Source organism: Chelmon rostratus, chromosome 2, assembly GCF_017976325.1.
Source record: "Chelmon rostratus isolate fCheRos1 chromosome 2, fCheRos1.pri, whole genome shotgun sequence".
Classification (NCBI taxonomy): Eukaryota; Metazoa; Chordata; class Actinopteri; order Chaetodontiformes; family Chaetodontidae; genus Chelmon; species Chelmon rostratus.
In genome coordinates this window covers 30289041-30308166 of record NC_055659.1, presented here as the reverse complement: position 1 = coordinate 30308166, position 19126 = coordinate 30289041, and the positions used below count along the sequence as shown (strand labels likewise).

General features: G+C 41.2%; 1 protein-coding gene across 1 annotated transcript in view; it reads left to right on the top strand.

The window, feature by feature from the left end:
* ptprga (protein tyrosine phosphatase receptor type Ga) overlaps positions 1-18543 on the top strand; it is a 390193-nt gene extending 371650 nt beyond the window's left edge. The window contains exons 16-29 of the mRNA XM_041954744.1: positions 1511-1607; positions 2120-2202; positions 2432-2566; positions 3442-3576; positions 4519-4694; positions 6296-6431; positions 7256-7402; positions 8969-9062; positions 10606-10682; positions 11288-11416; positions 13758-13904; positions 15554-15696; positions 17327-17462; positions 17809-18543. Coding sequence (XP_041810678.1) covers positions 1511-1607; positions 2120-2202; positions 2432-2566; positions 3442-3576; positions 4519-4694; positions 6296-6431; positions 7256-7402; positions 8969-9062; positions 10606-10682; positions 11288-11416; positions 13758-13904; positions 15554-15696; positions 17327-17462; positions 17809-17958 — 1785 coding nt within the window. The 3' untranslated portion in view covers positions 17959-18543. The remainder of the gene's footprint in view (positions 1-1510; positions 1608-2119; positions 2203-2431; positions 2567-3441; positions 3577-4518; positions 4695-6295; positions 6432-7255; positions 7403-8968; positions 9063-10605; positions 10683-11287; positions 11417-13757; positions 13905-15553; positions 15697-17326; positions 17463-17808) is intronic.
* The last annotated feature ends 583 nt before the right edge of the window (positions 18544-19126 follow it).

Here is a 19126-nt window from a genome sequence, read left to right as displayed (position 1 = left end):
GCTGGACCTGTGTGTAGTTAATGGGAAAAAAAGTTTTGGTTCCCAGCCATACATATACAATCCATGCTTTTGATGCGCAGCCTCTCTATGGTTGTGCAGAGTCTTATCCATCAGATGCAGATGTAAAAAACGCAACTGGACCAACAAGATTGAAGCAATGAGTTAGACAGCACTCTCCGCCACCATCATCAAAACAGAAATAAGGGCAATCAATGTCTTGGAGCACTGAAGCTCTCTTGGAAACACATATGATGTTGGGCTTTCCTTTCAATTGCCACCCAACTGTATGCATTTTCAGTCTTTCCTACCAAAGTCCTGCAGTGTTGACACAGTAGGCACAGTCCAGCTGGCTGAGAGCAGGCTCATGAAGCTAGGTCAGATAACACGTGATAAATACTACTGCACCACTGCGTCAGGCTAAAAGTACATGACGCTAAACCATACAGAACTGTGTTCCAGTTCCCAAGTTACATTAATTCACTATCACAGAAGATGGAAATTGGTATCAACCATCCCTCATGTTTTAAGATGGCAACAGAAATATGATGTGTCTGTGTGTACATGCAGATATCAGTGTGTTCTGCATGTGGGTGAGATTGAGAGTGTCTGCACATGTGTGTGTATTTGTGCCAGTCCATGTACCATCTGCTAATCACATCACTGGCCTGTATGACATCATCTCAAGTCAAATCCTTCCTTCCCATCATACATGCAACCTGATCTCCTCACACACACTCACCATGGAGCGCACTATGCCCAAAATAAACCTCCATCTCAATTAGTATGATGAATCCATGTGTAATAGTGCTAAAACAAGGCAGTTGGCCTGTAAAGCTCCAGAGGAAATGAGACCGAGGGGTCAGAGCCAAATCCAGCGCCTGCCCTCCCTGTTGGCTATGCTTAGCTAGCAGCCAACAGCTGTTTGCTTGGCAGGGACTCGACATTAAACACGGACATATATCCACAGGCTGCTAAGCCCAGAATTACTCTCTGTCATTTTTAGGGCTGTAAGCAATGGCCATAAGACAGTATCCACATAGGAGAATAATTCTGAAAAAAAATATGCGGAAAAGGTCGTAGAGTTTCACTCTAAATTTGCCCATAACTCAAGAACTTGTCATTTCACTGTGGCTGTTACTTTCCGACATGTTGTACCATGCCCTCAGGTCAAGAAAATAAATGATTATGCCAAAAAAGGAATGTAGTTTATTAAAGCACAAGCTATGAAGAAAGGAACCTTTGGTATTGCCAAAGAGGAAGAATGAGAAAGAGAAGGAGAGAGAATGAGGGAGTTGGCAACAGGTAGAATTGGGACAGCAGCTTTCTTTCGAGAGACGTAGACCAAAAGGTTGTGACAGCCAAGGAAAGTGAATTGGAGACACCAAAAACTTTCAACGGTAAAAACACTGAATGGCCAATTGTGTCATTTTCAAGATACCTTACCATAAAATATATACAGACATATCAGACTGACAGAGGGCTGGGTCTGTGTGTGTGCATCCTTCCCCAGGAGGTTCAGCGGTGCACTGTCGATATGAAGATCACATCAGAGCACTCCAATCACCCTGACAACAAGCACAAGAACAGATACATCAACATAGTGGCCTGTGAGTATACTCTTCATAGCACACCATAGTGCATACCCTCTTCTGTAGCTGTTACTATTTGTGCCAGTCCTCTAAATAATAAAGTGCAGAATATGTAATATATCTGTCTGATTTTAGCAAAAACATACCCCAAACTTTGTGCTAATACACCACACACAGGCTTCGTGCATGACTACATAAATCTGTAACAAGTATTTCACACGTCTCATACAACTGTTGACTGTGGTTCAAAGCTGCTCAGTTTTGTGTTTATCAGAGTGCATGCTGGAAGCAAAGGGCAGGTGCCATGCTGTTTAGCTGTCTGTAAAAAGCTACATAACCCAGCCTGACCATTGTTTCAACCTCAAAGGTTAATGTGCTTCCTGTTTGGGAGCAGGCGCCTTGGCAGGGCGTAAAGACAATAACAGTACATGGACAGCACTGTGTCAGGGGTAGAGGTAAGGTTAGCTCTTGCCGTGGTTTCAGTCACACAAACACCCTCACTGTTTCGCTGCTCTGTCTTTCCTCCTCAGATGACCATAGCAGGGTGAAGCTGAGGCCGCTGGCTGGGAAGGACTCCAAACACACTGACTACATCAATGCCAACTATGTGGATGTGAGTGCTTCCACTGGGACATCTCAAGTACTCATCTCTGCTGTGTGTTTGTATGATAAGGAGAATCATTTAGGATATAATGACTGCAACAACAAATACAAAGCATCTAAAAAATCACAACAACCACAAGAATCTGGAGATATTTTCTCAAATTTTAGAAAAATGCTATCATTTCTATATGCGACTAATTACCAAACTAATCATGTTTTTTCCGTCATTCTTCCTTTAGGGTTATAATAAGCCTAAAGCCTACATCGCAGCCCAGGGACCTCTCAAGTCTACTTTTGAGGACTTTTGGAGGATGGTGTGGGAGCAAAATACTGGCATCATTGTCATGATTACCAACTTAGTGGAGAAAGGCCGGGTATGTTTTGACACACACAAGCTCAGTGTAGATTTTTGGATGTCAACTCAAATACCCAGTAATATACACTCAATGACCAGAAAAATAGAAACCCTTATTAAGTAACTCTTAATATAACAGGGTTGTCATGCAATGACAGAAACAGCAATTGCTGTTTCTCACAGCAGACACTTTGATTGGTTAAACACAGCGATGCTAACAAAATAAGGAATGGCTAAATTTAATTAAGATGAGCCAATTCCAGGGCCCTGGTACTGTGCATGCTGGCTCACTGGCATGGCCAAGCCATCATTAATTAGTTCCACCAGTGCGTTTCCTGCTATGGCAAGTCAAACTGTCCACTGTCAGACAGGTCTGTGGGCCTGTAATATTCTGGTGCTACAGCAGATCTACGGATGCCAGTGCCCCACACAACTGTCCAAGGTTAATGGGCGGTTTGCCTCTGTATGGAAGCTGTGTTAAACATTTATCAAACGTAACTTGCATTGAGTTTCACCCTTAGTAACCATTAGATGATTCTCATAATGTGATGGAGAGCATTATACTTATGATAGTACTCGTCGTTCCCCTGGAGGTATATAATGTGCCATGGCACAACATGATCACATGTTTTTCAAAGACTTTTATCCCATTCTTGGTAAGCATCCACAGTAAGTGTAGAAAAGCAGTTGCATGACAGCCCTCTGAAGTGGGTCGCCAAATTTATTTCTTTTACTTAATCTCATTTGGTACCCCTCTGAACGTGTTTAGCCCTGGAGAAAATACCTCACCAGTTTCCTGGTTCAGCACATACTCATAAAACTGACACGCCTTTCAACCTTCACAATTTGTTGACACTAATGTGAATCTGGTTGATGTGTATGTTTGTTCTACAGAGAAAATGTGACCAGTACTGGCCAACAGAGAACTGTGAAGAGTACGGCAACATGGTAGTCACGCTGAAAAGCACTAAAGTTCATGCCTGCTATACTATTCGCTGCTTCACATTGCGCAACACTAAAGTCAAAAAGGTGAGAATGAGGGGGGAGAAGTGGTTTTCAGTTCTACAACTGGAATCAGTTCAGATCAAGTTTTAGGGTTTCGAGCATTTTGTGGAGAGGGGTTGTTGCATCCGCCATGATGTAACGGTATGGTTGTCACAAATCACAGAAGAGCCTGTCAGCCCCTTTCGGCTCACTGTGCCCGTGACTGTTGGTACGATTCCTCTACATCAGGCATGTCAAACCGATTCCACAAAGGGCCGTGTGGCTGCAGGTTTTCGTTCCAACCAAGGAGGAGCACACCAGGCCAACCAAACAACATCAAGGGATCACTTAGTTATCAGCTGAAGACTGAGATCAGCTGATTAATTGACTCCAGCATGGTGTGCTGGTTGGTTGGAAAACCTGCAGCAGAATAGTTTGACATGCCTGCTCTAAATAGTAAAGAGTGCAGAATGTAATATGTAATCTATCTGTTTGATTATAGCTGTTTTTATTGTTGAATAGCACCAGCAATGAAGCTATACCTTCTTCACAATCAATGTACACCACCAGTTTGCCAGTGGAAAACTATTAATGTGAAGCATTAACACCAGGAAATGCTGTCTGCACGACGCAGCTGAAGTGGACTGGCCTGGTCCTGGAAAAGATCCGTTTTATTTTGTATTTGTTATCATTACAGTAACACCTAAGATTGAAAAAAAGTCAAAGTCAGGACAATCATAACTGGTTTTCAGATCCATGCTCCCTTTAATCTGCTACTACAGTAATCTGAAACTATTACTTAATTAAACTGACCACATGATAATATCTCTGCATTCATGAGCTATTACTTCACTTTATTTACTTCAAAGATAAATTGGTTTTGCAGGTTTTGGCCAAACCCAAGAATCTAGCTATACTTTAGATGTTAGTAAGTTAATGTAACAAACATCTCTTCGTTTCTTCCTTTTCTTCTTCTCTACCATTCAGGGTGGGAAGGGGAACCCTAAGGCACGGGCCCAGAGTGAACGGACAGTGCTCCAGTATCATTACACCCAGTGGCCAGACATGGGTGTCCCTGAGTACACCCTGCCTGTCCTCACTTTCGTCCGCAGGTCCTCAGCCGCCCAGATGCCTGACATGGGACCCATGCTTGTCCACTGCAGGTAATGTCTCTACACCGCTTTCACGTCCTTCATCACTCTGTTTCCCATCCATCTTTCACCTGGAGTAATCACACTGTGTTGTCATTGTACACATTAAAACCATTTTGTCCTTACACACCACGACACTCATATTACTTCCAACCTTAGAATAACCAGGAAACACTTAGGGCCAGGCGGTGGATAATATGTCTAATAACTGTGATTATAAATCCCTGTTAATAGTGAGAGCAGAACATTTGTGGTCATTCTATGTCAATATCATTTTGCACACTGTTCTACACTTCATTTACAGAAAATATGTTTTTAGATTATTGTGAAACAAAGACATCAATTTAATCAACAAATGCAAAAATGCTACAGTCTTATTCAGTTCTTTGTAGTTTGAGTTAACTATACCGCTGTGCTTCTGTACACTTACAGCTGCTTTTACCACAGCTGCATATCTCAGCAGCATCACTGAACCTACAGCCACAGCTGCCAGCTTGTACTTAAGGGCATTTTACAGTAAGGCAGGCAAGGAAATTACTGGTAATTGTCTGCTGACTGTGGCCCCGGGGGGAATGAGTATGAAGCTCTCTGCAATCATCTGCACTGTGATGGTCGATAATAACTTGTCACACCGCCTCACCGCTGTGCCTGCAGATACACCACTCATTAATGCCATTTTGTACCAGGATATAGACACATAGACATCCTCCCACTCATTAGGCAAGAAGCAAAGCAGAGAGAGAGGCACTCACATTCACCCTCATGCCCTGCTGCTTTAAAAAACAGAGAACGTAAAAGTCCTGAATTTGTAAGGTGTTAGGTGTTAATAATATCAGTGGCCGTGCTGTCAGCGGCTGTGGAAGTGTAGAAACTGTTCAGCAGCACTTCTCTGCTGTACGTTGTATGCGCTTCTTTTCTTAGTTTAATTGCTCAGTTCTGAACAGTAAAAAAACATCACAGATGAGGGGAAATTTTCAAAGTATAAAATACGATCCCTTTTGAATGTGAGAGTGCACACGCCACATGGCTACTGTGCCTGTCAAGTTGCTACTTTTTATGGTCAAATTTAATTTACAGTACCTGTGGACAAATGAACACTCTCTGACAGTCAGAGTCTGACGTGACAAGATAAATAGCTGTGCTGAAAAAGAATTTACATGCAATGGGAGTGAATGACACAGTATTTATCAGAAAGTGATTTTCTTTTTCCTTTGAATTTATTCATTTATTAATCAGATTTTTCTCTATTTAGAACATTGAGTTCCCAAAAGTCGAGGTATTAAATGTAACTGTCCCTACCCAACAGATAAAACTAATAAAAAATGAAAGGGATTTTTCCCTAAAACCACCCTCACACAGGGCAGGAAAGCGCTTAGGGATAGCAGTGAATTAAAAGCATGTCATGAGAGAAGACATTTAAGCTGCTAACCATCTAATTGCAATGTCCCTTGATGTATGTAAGTCTGAGCTCTTCATTTCCTGACAACTTTCTGTCATAATGAAGGCGTAAAAGAAGAATTCCACATCCATTTGAATGCTAATTTCCCATATATAAACCATTCATCTCTTTGACTTTTCCTGCTGTTCCTATGTGTCACTGTGTTGTGTTGCAGTGCTGGAGTGGGTCGGACAGGGACGTACATCATCATTGACAGCATGTTGCAGCAAATCAAAGACAAGAGCACAGTTAATGTACTCGGCTTCCTCAAACACATACGCACCCAGCGCAACTACTTAGTCCAGACTGAGGTTTGTATATCTGTATCTTTGTGTGAACCAGGTATTTGTGAGTAGTGTAGTGCTATTCTGTGAGCATAGACAACAAACACATTCATGTCCCACATTTTTTCCTCTGGTGGGTTTCATATTACCACTTTTTCTGTTAGCTGGTAAAACACAGTGACGTGGGTCTTAATAGGTCTGTATGCCATCCAACCATGTTGATACTACGGCTCAAGTTATGATCACCAAATCCCAACAGCACTGAAGAGAGGTCACATAAGGCTAAAAATGGAAAAAGTCAGCTGTGAAAAATGAAAGTGTTCAGTAAGATTCAAGAATGAATACTTTAGTGCCATATCATCATAACTCATTGGAATTTGTCTTAATGGGCTCACATACACAAAAACAGAAAGAAATAAAGATACATAATTCGTTCTGCACATGATACATGAAACAAACTTTAAAACAGATGTCCAACCCATGCAATAATTCTAAAAGCATAAAACAAATGAGTAAATAAAATCCAACACAAAGAAACATCATATGTAAATGCAAGCACCTGTAGGGAAATTTCCGACAACATCAAATGACCCATTGGTGCTTGAAAATCATCTGCTCTGTTGCACAAATGAATTAAACCTGCTGAGTGGCCTGCAGTGCTGTGTTTGAAGCGTTAAAGTGGTGAACAGCTTCAGCTTCTTGTCAGTCCCAGGAATTTGGGGAGAGTTTCTTCAATGCTACCATGTCACGTCTTAGCAAAAACCCAAACTGTGGTTATACCACCTGTACTGATTTGCCGTACTAGCTGCTAAACACCTATTCTGGCTTTTGTCACTGTTTGGCTGATCCAGGAGCAGTACATCTTTATCCACGATGCCTTGATTGAAGCCATTTTGGGGAAGGAGACGGAAGTGGTGGCCAGGCAGCTTCACAGCTACTTTAACAGCATAACATCTCCACGTCACAATGGCCGGACACGTGTGGAGAAACAGTTCAAGGTGAAGGGACCAATGGCATTTACTATTTATTCCACATTTAGCAAATTTGCCAAAAACACTTTATATTTCCACATGAAACAATGAGTCTTGGTTAAATTACTAGCTAATTATTATCTGAAGAGTTGGATTAGCTCACTGTTATTAGCTTTTTACTTTTAGGATACTGTATCAACCTTATATAGTTTTTAATATAATGAAATAAGTCATTGAAATACATGTTTTATCAATTTAGATAAAAATTGGATCAAAATTGGGATCAAAACCCACTTAATGTCAGAAGTCAAAATCAAAATCAAGACTAATGCTCAATCAACTTCTCAGATTTTCTCATCATCCAGCCCTGGTTGGTATTAGCTATGGGTTAGATGAGGGTTGGTTGGAAGTCTTGACAACAGCAAGGTACAGCCTGTTATTTCATCACAATATTCCATGCTCGAGTCCAAGGTCTAGACTGGCTGTGGTGCGTGTACAGAACAAGGGCTTTCATTGTTATTGTAATGCTTTTGTACCTTCATTTTAGGATTAGAATTTAGTCATTGTTTGCTGCTGAATTGAGTCATTGTTTGTCGCTCTTTTGTTTTTTCTCTGGTTTTTCCCAGCGTCTTTGAGCCACTCTGCTTTGGCTTGTTTTTCTGTTCTTAGCTGGGGATTTTCTTTCGTGAGGTGCTTTCTGTTTTACTTTCAGGTTTTATGACAGGATTCCTGTGGAAGTATTTTGAAGAATCTGATGCTAGTATGTTTTCTGATACTGTTCAGTGAAAGAGTTAATGACACACAGACACAAAGTACTTTATTTTCAAAAAGAGCAGAATGGGAGAGCTGCATATATTTACTGACACATTAACTTTGTAGTCGCCTACATTTTCACAGGTCACATACAGTAATAGGCCCTCATTCACACAGATACGTGTTGATACACATGACATACAACTTTGTCCTGAACTTAATGTAGAATTACTGAAGTCAAGAGTTCAACATTTTGGCAAGTCTGCTTGTTTACTTACCGGGAGTTCACTTAGATAGGAAAATTGACTCCAGTATCTTCTCTGTGTGGACAGAACAGAAGTAGCTCCAGACATATTGAGCCTATCTTAGCACAAACACTAAAAGCAGAGGGGAACATCTAGCATAGCTCTTTTTATTTATTTCTTTTTTGTAGACATACACATGACACATTGTATCTTGAGCAGTCACCTTATGCATTATGAGTTACTTTACTGAGGAACAACACTGCACACTCCTCTAACTCTGAACATACAAACAAGACATTTCTGAAATTGTTGAAAGATACATATTTTCCTCTTTTGGTCAAGTATGCCCCTGCTTCCAGTCTGTGCTTGCTAAACATGTCCAGGTCTCGTTGAATTCGGTTCTGTATTTGAATAATTCTTCTGCAGTCGGAGTCAGAGCGTAGGTAACGTTAGGCCATCGCAGAAATTAATGTTGGGTTCAGGTTAAGGTAATGTGACATAAATTAATGGGGGGAAATAAATGTGTTTTTTGGTCAAATGGAACATCATGTTTGTAACACAGCCACCCAACCTCTCTTTTTCGTCTGTCTTTTAGTTGATAACGCAGTGTAATGCCAGATTCATGGAATGCTTCAACGCTCAGAAGGAGTGCAACAAAGAGAAAAATCGAAATTCCTCTGTGGTGCCATGTAAGTGCTACGCTCATGTCAAAACATGTTCAATTTGAAGTGAAATGAATAACCAAACAGCAGAAAATAATAGCTCCCAGTAAAACAGCTGCAATTATAAAATATTGGAATTATTCAATGAATCGACTACCTGTGAGTTTACAGTATCTGCATTATACAAGAATGGCACTCAGAGAATCATAGAGAGTATTTCTGTACTCTTCCATACTGATATGGGCTTACATCAACATTTGATTTTGATTGACACTCTTTTTACCACGCCCACACAGTAACCCCAGGAAGGATTACCCTACCTCACACTTAATCAGACTACAAGGCCTAGGGGTGTGACTTCTAAACATGTAATATGAAACTGTGGACGCCATCACATCCCTGCTTATATACTGTAATTTTCAATTTAACAAGGGCTGCACAGTACATGGATAATTCCGAGCGCATTCCCAAATGGTTCGAGGTGGTTTTCCCACGTAGTTTGCACTGTTGAATCACAAGCACTCATGGTTGGAACACCTGTTGTGTCGACCAAATGCATATCAAACCTTGGAGTGCTATACCATTCAGAAAAGGAGGAGCATGACAGCTGAAATAAAGATACATGAGCTTTACAGATATTGGAGGCGTCAATATGCAATATGTAAATTTGCTGCTGGTCTCTTAATCAAAACAATAACCAAAGATGGAATTTGATGATATCGTGAAGTAGCGTGGGATCGTGGGAGTTGTATAATTAAAGAGGTGGAAACACTGAGTAAACAGTTTCACCTTAAAAGGAGTGTTTCTCTAACTCTATTCAGCTGACACAGGACATCAAGAGGGGCTGTGAGCAGAGCAGCCACCATCATTAGCGCAGCTTGCTTCCAGGTGCTCACGTTGTGTTTGTTTCTCTGATAACTTAAGATCCAGACGTCCACTGACAAAAACCCTTCACCTGGTCTCAAGTTTGACCAAATGACCAAAAAAGTCAAGGTGACATAATGTGAAACAATGAGAAAAGTAGTCCGAAAAATGAGGTATTACAGTGAGAAATGCTGTGTCAGTTAAACTGTTTGACCAATATTCAAATTTGATATGGTGGCCTTGGTCAAAGGGTCTCAGCTACACTGTGAAATACCAGCTTCTAGAACTGAACCTGCACCAACCTTTTCCTGAAAGTGAAAGTGCAAAGAACAGCCCTCTGTCTGTAATGCCAGCATTCGCAAAATTATTTTCATTCAAGCCTTGAAAAACTCATTCGCTAAACCTTAATATGTATTACTCTTTGTTTACAGGGTGTGTGGCCTCAGTCACATGACTCAGTTACTCTCTGTATTCTGCAGCTGTTACACAATCTGTTGACAGTCACTGGCTGTTCCACAGTTCTCTGAATCACTAGCTGAGAATTACCATGAACTGTCTACACGCAACCAATAACAGCAAAAGGATGAATGGAGGCACACAGAGTGACCTTTGAGTCTGATTGGTCTGTGCTAATAAACTGGTAAATGGCTTTTCTCTCTGCCCCCCCCCCCCCCCCCCCCCCCCCCTTTTTTTTATCTTTGAGCAGCGGAGCGAGCGAGGGTCGGCCTTGCACCTTTGCCCGGCATCAAAGGCACCGACTACATTAACGCCTCTTACATCATGGTCAGCATTTCCACTTTTTTTGTCAATCATTGATCTTTCCACTCTCTCCTTCATGTTTTGACTCAGAGCAGGAGGCAAAATGTCAAAATCCATGAGCACTGGGTTTGTGTTTCAACATAGACTCCATGTTTTTGTGATGCCCACGTCTCTAAATTTTCTCCCAGCTCATGTTGATATTTTGACTCAACTTAGCTCATAGGTACATTTCAGAACATGTTTGTCTTTGTTGTGTCTCATGGTTGTGAGTCACCATGTGATCTGTGCAGACTGCAAGTCCACTGTGAACCACTCAGTGTTAGAGATATTGAAAGACAGATCCGACACCCTCAGCAATGAAATGGGACCCTACTTAGACAAAGATAAAATGAATAGAATTCAGGTCTCAGTTTACTTTAACTGTGAGGACCTTTACTCCATGACCCAGTTTGTAGCACACGTTTTCCATTAAACTTTCACTATTGACTGTCTGATGATGAGCTACTTTAGACAGTATTGTGAAACGTATGTGTTCACACTGTTTTAAGTGTAGCCTAAATCCAAATGAGCATGGTAAACATATGGAGTTATTCTCCTCTTTCCTCTGCTAATGTTGTTTTTTTTTTCAGGGTTACTATCGGAGTAATGAGTTCATCATTACCCAGCATCCTTTGCCCCACACCACAAAAGACTTCTGGAGAATGATTTGGGACCACAATGCACAAATTATTGTTATGCTACCTGCCAACCATGGACTGGTAGGAAACACACACAAATATACATATACTGTATATATACATATACTGTATACTGTGGAAGATTAGTGCCACTTTCCACTGTGACAAGTATGTGAGTTTCCTGCCTATTGGGCCTGTGATTTTTTTAAGGTATTATGAATCATATATACACCCTCATGAGCCAGAGTTACACATAACATTTTGTGTAATTGGAACCACATATTTGTGTAGTTTCCTATACACAAAAACACGTGTGTGAGTCTCATAGTTCCTAGAGGGCACATGAGGCACATACACTCATATGCAACCTCCCAAATAAACACACATATGTTCATATGCACACACAATAGCCTGAACTCTGTTCATTGAGCCTATGTCTGCTCGAGTTCTGCAGGAGTTCTATGTAAACCTGCTATCCCAAAATGGTTTTGTGTGCTGCAGTCATTTAAGCATGGGATGATGATGGGATTTGCTCAAAATTAATTCCAGACAGTTTTCACAAATTGCAAGATCAGACCTGAGGGAATGTAAACGTGACTTCTATACAGCCATTTAAAAAGGAACTGTGCTGATGATACAAATCTGTTCCCAGTCTGTTCCCAGGTGTTGGGAAGAACTACTGTATATGTTCAAGAATGTGTGTACAGCCGCCTGTGGCTCCAGAGGAATGTGTGGGGTCTCTTTATCTCTTTATATTTACATATCTCTTTAGATAATAGAAGGAAGAAACTGGGTCTGAAAAGCGCATAATTCAGACCGACGCCTGACATATTCCAAATTCATCAGTCCTGCATACAGATTTCTTCCAGAGTCACAGTGGTTGTGCAATCAATCATCTCCTGTGTTACTGGATTGTTTTGACTTGCTGTGCTGATTGGATTTCCATTAATGTATCACCATTAAAATATGCTTATTGCAAAACATTGGCGTGATAAGGCACATTACCTGTAGCAGCTGCCTGATTGTGAGCAAGTGTTGGTGACTCGGGAGTCCTGTGGACCTCTAACTCCTCTCAGACTGAGAAGCCACATGCTTCTCAAACCAAAAGCTCAGGAGGTTTAAAGGCAGGACTGGTTAATCAACCAGTTAGTAGCTACTTTAGGATGTTTTGGGAATATGGCCTATGATAATTTAGCTCAAGTGTCACTCGAGATGCCACTCCTCATCTCTGCTTGAGGCTACACTCCTAGTAATACACAAATCTCCAATCTCCATTTTTTTTAATCTAGCTTTATAAACTAATCATCATGAGTCAGACAGTGTTATAGGAGTGGGATACTTGGTGGATTACCCTTTTATCATGGGATTGGGAATGAAAGTGACATGATCAGACAGAACTGGCAACGACAAAAGTGACACGGTGGACTAGAAACAAAGAAACTGAGACTCTTGTCTCACCCCACAACATGCACACACATTTTTAATTTTATTTTATTTACTCTGATAATCCCACTCTCTGCATTTCACCCATCACTGGTTTACTGAAACACACACATGCACCATGTAGTGAAACACACAGGAGCAGTGGGCTGCATATTGGGGGGTTAAGTGCTCAAGGGCACACCCAAATTTTTTCTGCCAGTCCGGTGAGGGAATCAAACTGACAACCTTCCAATCACAAGCCACTTCTCCAACCTCTAGGCCACATCTGCCCCTTATGCACATCATGCACAAACATATAACCTCGTAAGGTGATACACACCACCAAGTAAATACTCTGTTAATAATATAACCTGGGTGTTTTTAAATCTAGAAAAGAAAAGGATGTGCACGTTTATATAAAGCTTTCATTAGTTTTAAACCAGCAATACAGCCTGTGCAACGAGGCTTTGCAAATTGCCAGTCATACAGTGGGTCAATATGTGCACTTTAACTAACTGGAACGTTGCCTTATTGGGTCCCCTGTAACAAGCCTGTAATTGAAAGTTTGGGCCACCGCTAAGCTTGATATGTTCCAGTGAATTCTGCTCATCTTGAACATGAGATTGAAACACACAGAACAGGACAGAAATTCTGCAGGAATCATAGCATATCCAACAGATTCAGAGACTCATAGGCTTTATGCACCAGAGATGTGAAGCAGCAAGACTTCAATCCACAAAGCAGGGGCCTTGTTCAAATGTGTTGTTCTCTTCTTGTTCAGGTCATTACTTTTTTGTTTTTTATGCAATCAAAGTGGAAAGTTCCAAATGCTCAAGAGCTCAAATGTTGCTCCCCACAAGTACGTACTATATATAACAGAGAATACACGACAGTAATCCACTGTGATACTCCGTTAAATCCATACTAATGAACAAAACTGAATGGATAAAGACATTTGTGAAACATTAGTGAAACAGTCTCTGTGCTCTGTGCTCTGCAGGCAGAGGATGAATTTGCATACTGGCCCAGTCGGGAGGAAGCCATGAACTGCGAGGCATTCACTGTCACCCTCATCAGTAAAGACCGACTCTGTCTGTCCAATGAGGAGCAGATCAGCATCCATGACTTTATCCTGGAAGCTACACAGGTTAGTGTGTGTGTGTGTGTGTGTGTGTGTGTGTGTGTGTGTGTGTGTGTGACAGAGAGATTCTGAATTTGAATTGTACTTACTGATGTACTTATTCACACCTATAGTATTAACTAAAATATGTGCCTCACCATGTTGTACTAATGTGAAATATGATGTCTCCGTCCACTGCCCACTAACCCAGTGACAATTATGATGGAATAGTGGATTAACGACAGAGAGCAAAGCAAATTTAAACAATGATAAATGCATTTTAAGATTTGAGTGCGAACATGCATAATTCAACTTCATAAATGCAGTTTAAAGTTTTGAAAGTGGTTGAGTGCAGAGCGTGATGTTTGAAGCCTCCAGAGGGGCTGGGAAGTGGGTCTGCAGAAACACGACTCTGCCTGCTCACTATCCTGAGAGCAAAACAAGCTGGTTCAGATCTGACCTGAATGTAACACCTTCTAAGTAACATCAGGCTATTTCCCAGAGCTATCCATCAGACTGAAAAAGAAACAAGCAGAAAGAAGAGAAAGAAACAGTATCCAGAAATTCCCTCAAGTGCTCAGCATCTGTTCACCATGTGACTTTTCAAGAGATATACAAATTATCTGATACTACTATGAATGTATACAAGATATAAACAACAATAATATAATTGCCTTTTTTATCTTTGTCTTGTCAACATGTTTTAATGAATTAAAAGTAAAGACTGTACTTTAAATGATAGTTGTAACTTTGTTCTGTATATCTTGAAATTTTGGTCATTTATATTTCTTTCATAAAGTCACATGACTTAATGAATGATAAATGGACTGTTCTGGAACCAATCTCAGATCCTGGAAGTCTGAGATCACATTCTCAAAGGCAGAATTTTTCAGTTACAGTTTGTAAACACAACATTCAAATTTAGCTCAACCACATCCGAAGAAAGCGCGCTTACCGGCATCTGGTCATTACTTTTTAATAGAGTGCATACTGTTATTAACTGGAGGCTCCAAAGGTTGATGCCCATAAACGTTCTGAACACAGCAAAATAAGGAAATACAGGCAGAGGGCTGGGCCTCCCCACAAACACACCACTCCCCACATTGTTCCTACATCAAATTCAGAAGGTGAACATTTCACTGTTGGAGAGCACCATCGACAGGTCATACCGGCCCTTTGTTGTTAACATTGTGAAATGGTGGCAGTTTGCTGAGGTTTAGGAACCAGAAGTGCCTGCTTAGCTTTAGGAAAAGATCATGGGTTAAAACATTGTTGTGACAGTAGAGTACTAATGCCGCTGTTATATACGTGACATAATGTAAATACGTTATGTAACTTAATGTAGGTCAGCATTGAATTCTGGTTTCACACCAGACACAAACATCAGTCCTGTGTTTGCAGACCCACCCTTCAACCACACCTTCCACTAAATTCTTACTCTTTATACTACACCATGTGACTTCCTTCTTTCTTCTGGTCATAATTAGTATGGCCACTACAGGTCGCCATATAACAATAAACGTAAATATGGGCAGTAATACCACCTAGTTGCAAAGTCGGCCTACATGATTGTTTTTCAGTAAATACCATTTGGGTTTAAGAACTTGGATGAGCTGATGAGTTGTCATCCTTCATCTAACCTCATCTTTCTCTTGCTGTTTGTCTCTGTCTACCAGGATGACTATGTATTAGAGGTTCGTCACTTTCAGTGCCCCAAGTGGCCGAACCCCGATGCACCCATCAGCAGCACCTTCGAGCTCATCAACGTCATTAAAGAGGAGGCGGCCAGCCGTGAGGGACCAACCATTGTCCACGATGAGTCAGTCTGACATTTTATTTCCTCCTATACTCTCTCACCACGTCTCTTGATTATAATGTGTCAAATCAGAAAAGCTAAGTGAAATAGAGTATTCCAGTAGATAACACTGTATTTCATTGGACCAAGTTACATGTGAAGGGTTGGAAATAATACCACTTTTATGCCTTGTTGCCTTATGGCATGTTGGTTAGCCTTTGGTAGAGTCATGCAATGACATTTGAAATGAATGTTCTTGTATATTTGAAAAAGTGACATTTAAAAAAGAATGAAGTCACGGAACCCCAGTAGCTCACTTGATAGAGCTCACACCACATATACTAAGGTCGGTTTTTACTGCTGTTGTCTGGGTTCAATTTCAACCCATCACCACCATCACCATCGTCTTCTATTAGATTTAACAGGCTTTCAATTTCAATTTACCCAGAAACCACTTCATGTAAATTCAGGCTTTAACTTCCACAGATGGACAACTTGGGACATAATGGCGAGAAAAGCAAATGTAAAAATGGCAACATATGTCTGTAAAACATGAAGTTAAAAAGGTTGTGCTTTGTTACAGGTTTCCAAAATGTTCCTGGAACAACTGCCACACCCATATGATGAAATATTACTTATTCCATACATTACTTTGGTTGTTATCCCCAGTATGAATTTGTTCCATTGGGTCCACCTTCACTTCCAGGATTTTTTGCCTGAGAATACAGAATGATGTGTACAAAATGCTGACTCGGGCCAACAGGCATATAGAGACACCGGCAGCCTGACTATCCTGCTGCAAGCACCCCAGCAAACTGCCCAATTAAACATAATGAAAGTGTCTTTAGTATTGACACACATTCTTGAATGACACTCTAATCCAGACGCTCTGCTTATGTTTATTCATTAGAATAATGAAGATTGCTTGTCGTATCCTCAAGAAGAAAAGTGACTAATTGAGCACTTCATCTGGTTGCTGCGATGCACCCGGCTTGCAGTACCTAAGAGATTGTCAGTTAGAGGCTCGTCCTAATTGTCTGCACGCTCGTTATTCAGCCAGGCATAGGTTGTTAGCAGTGGTTTCTGCTGAGCTCCTGACAGGGCTGCTAATGGAAGAAGAGGCCTTTTACATTGTGAAGGCGTCCCACCGTTCTCCAGGGAGCCTCACAGGGAGCCTCGCTGGGCTGACCTGTTGTCCTCAGGGTGGATTCACTTGCTAATAAATCTTTAATCTCAAAGGTGACATTGATGATCTGTGAGGGTTGAGCTGCTATCAAGGACATCGTTGTAAAGGTCTTCACAGCATCTCGAATCAGGGAATTTGAGAGATAACAAGACAGAGAACGAGTAAAAGACCATTTCTCTGGTGAAAGTCCAGGCGGACCTGGCTTTAAGGGAATGGGAGATGACACTCTGGTTAAATTCATGATACATACAAAAACCCACCAATGATTAATTAAGATGCTAAATACAACCCCTTTGTGCCTTGCACACTTACATGGCACATATGTGTCCTTTTTAATTTGCAAAAGTGGAGTTGGACAGCCACTAAATGCACTTGTGCCATGCACTTTAGACTATGCAACATAGATTGTATAAATATGTCAAGAGTTTTTCTGCAGCATTTCTGCATGTGTGTGTTTCTGTCTCTCAGGTTGGGAGCAGTGTCAGCCGGCATGCTGTGTGCACTCACCACTCTGTCTCAGCAGCTGGAAAGCGAGGGCATCGTCGACGTCTATCAAGTGACCAAGATGATCAACCTCATGAGGCCAGGGGTCTTCACAGACATCGTGAGTCTGACAAGTGCAACCAAAATAATACTTCCAGATCCACTCTCTTCCTTAGCATTCCCTAGCTATGGGACAATGCTTCTTGTTCAAAAGGAGTGTAAATATATCATCAGTTTAGTGAACTTGGTGCAATCTCTCAAGCACACGACAGTTACATGAAAAAAGATGTGCAGTTAACAAAAAACAGTGCATGGTGAAAAGGCTGGTGTCTGTTATTTTCATAACCTCACAGGTTAGAGTGCTGCTGCTTTTACTGTCTCTTTTCCTAAACATCAAACTGTGAGCAAATTTGCGGAGACAGCGATGACAGTTTCTTGTCTCTGTTCTGTCTCTGATTGGTCCACAGGACCAGTACCATTACCTATACAAAGCTCTGCTCAGCCTTGTCAGCATCAAGGAGAGCGGCTCGAGTCTTCTGGCCAGGGACATTAACGGGACCATGGCGTCCATGTCTGACCAGTCCGACCAGGCAGAGAGCATGGAGTCGCTGGTCTGAGAGAGGCCCTTCGGGGGCCGGGAGCTGAGCTGAGGACGTCCTATGGGTCCAAACACCCTGTAGGAGGCACTTAACTTTGCTAAACGTCAAGGAACTATTGTGGACAAGACTTTTTGAGGCCTTTTTTGCCAAACTCTTGGTTAAAATGAATAACCTAATTACTTTTTTACACTGATATAAAGTTTTTGATATTTATTTTTTTTCGCCATTTTATGTCTTAATGTTCTCCTACTGAAGGGTTTGCACCTGCATTTTTAAGTTTCAGGACGGCGTCGGTAGGCAACGAGAAACACTTTTCTGTCTTTTCTTGTTTGCACTATATAATGTCAGTGTTACTGCCTATACTAAAGCTGACACACTTGGCTTTTCTCCACTCAAGCTCAGATTTTTTTGACATTCCACTGCTTTGGCCCTTATTAAACCAACTGCTTCTGTCAGGACATTGTTCTACCTACCATCTACCAGCTGATTTAAGACAGTGGACGGAGGAAGGCACGAACTCTCCACCTCAGTAACAAAAAGCTGTTCGACTTCAGCTCAGCGTGACCTCCTGCCCTGCTCAACTATTGTATTCATATTACCACTCATTTATCACAAGAACAGAGATCTAGGAGTATATTGCCACAGACAAGTAGCACTTGTTTTTTAAAATCAGTTTCTTTTTCACTTCTTTTTTTTTTTGCCTTGTTTTCTTGTCACTCTCTTTCTTACTGGCGAATCACACCCAAGTTAGAATACCTAAGGTGGTGTAACAACTGCTACTGTGAAATTTTATTATTATTTCTTTGTATAATTCATATTATGCTTTTTAATATATGGAAATACTGTGTGTATACATATATAAATATATCCTTATCATAATAACTTTGTGATTTTTGTACATGTCCTTTGTGGCCTCCCGCCTCAGGCTGGTTGATTTCCACCATGTCCAGTTCACGGCTGATTCCCAGCCATCTGGAAGTGGACTCCCTGAGTCCTCCATGTTCTTGTAAGCTGCTATGTCATCTGAACTCACACACAGACAAATGCCACCAGAAGTGAATGATTTTACATTTTCAATATTTGACACAAATATGACAGATGATGCAACAACATGACATCCCCCATCTTCTGGAAAACACGTTTTTAAGGGTTTTTTTGGTCATAAATTCATTCTGACAGACAAGCA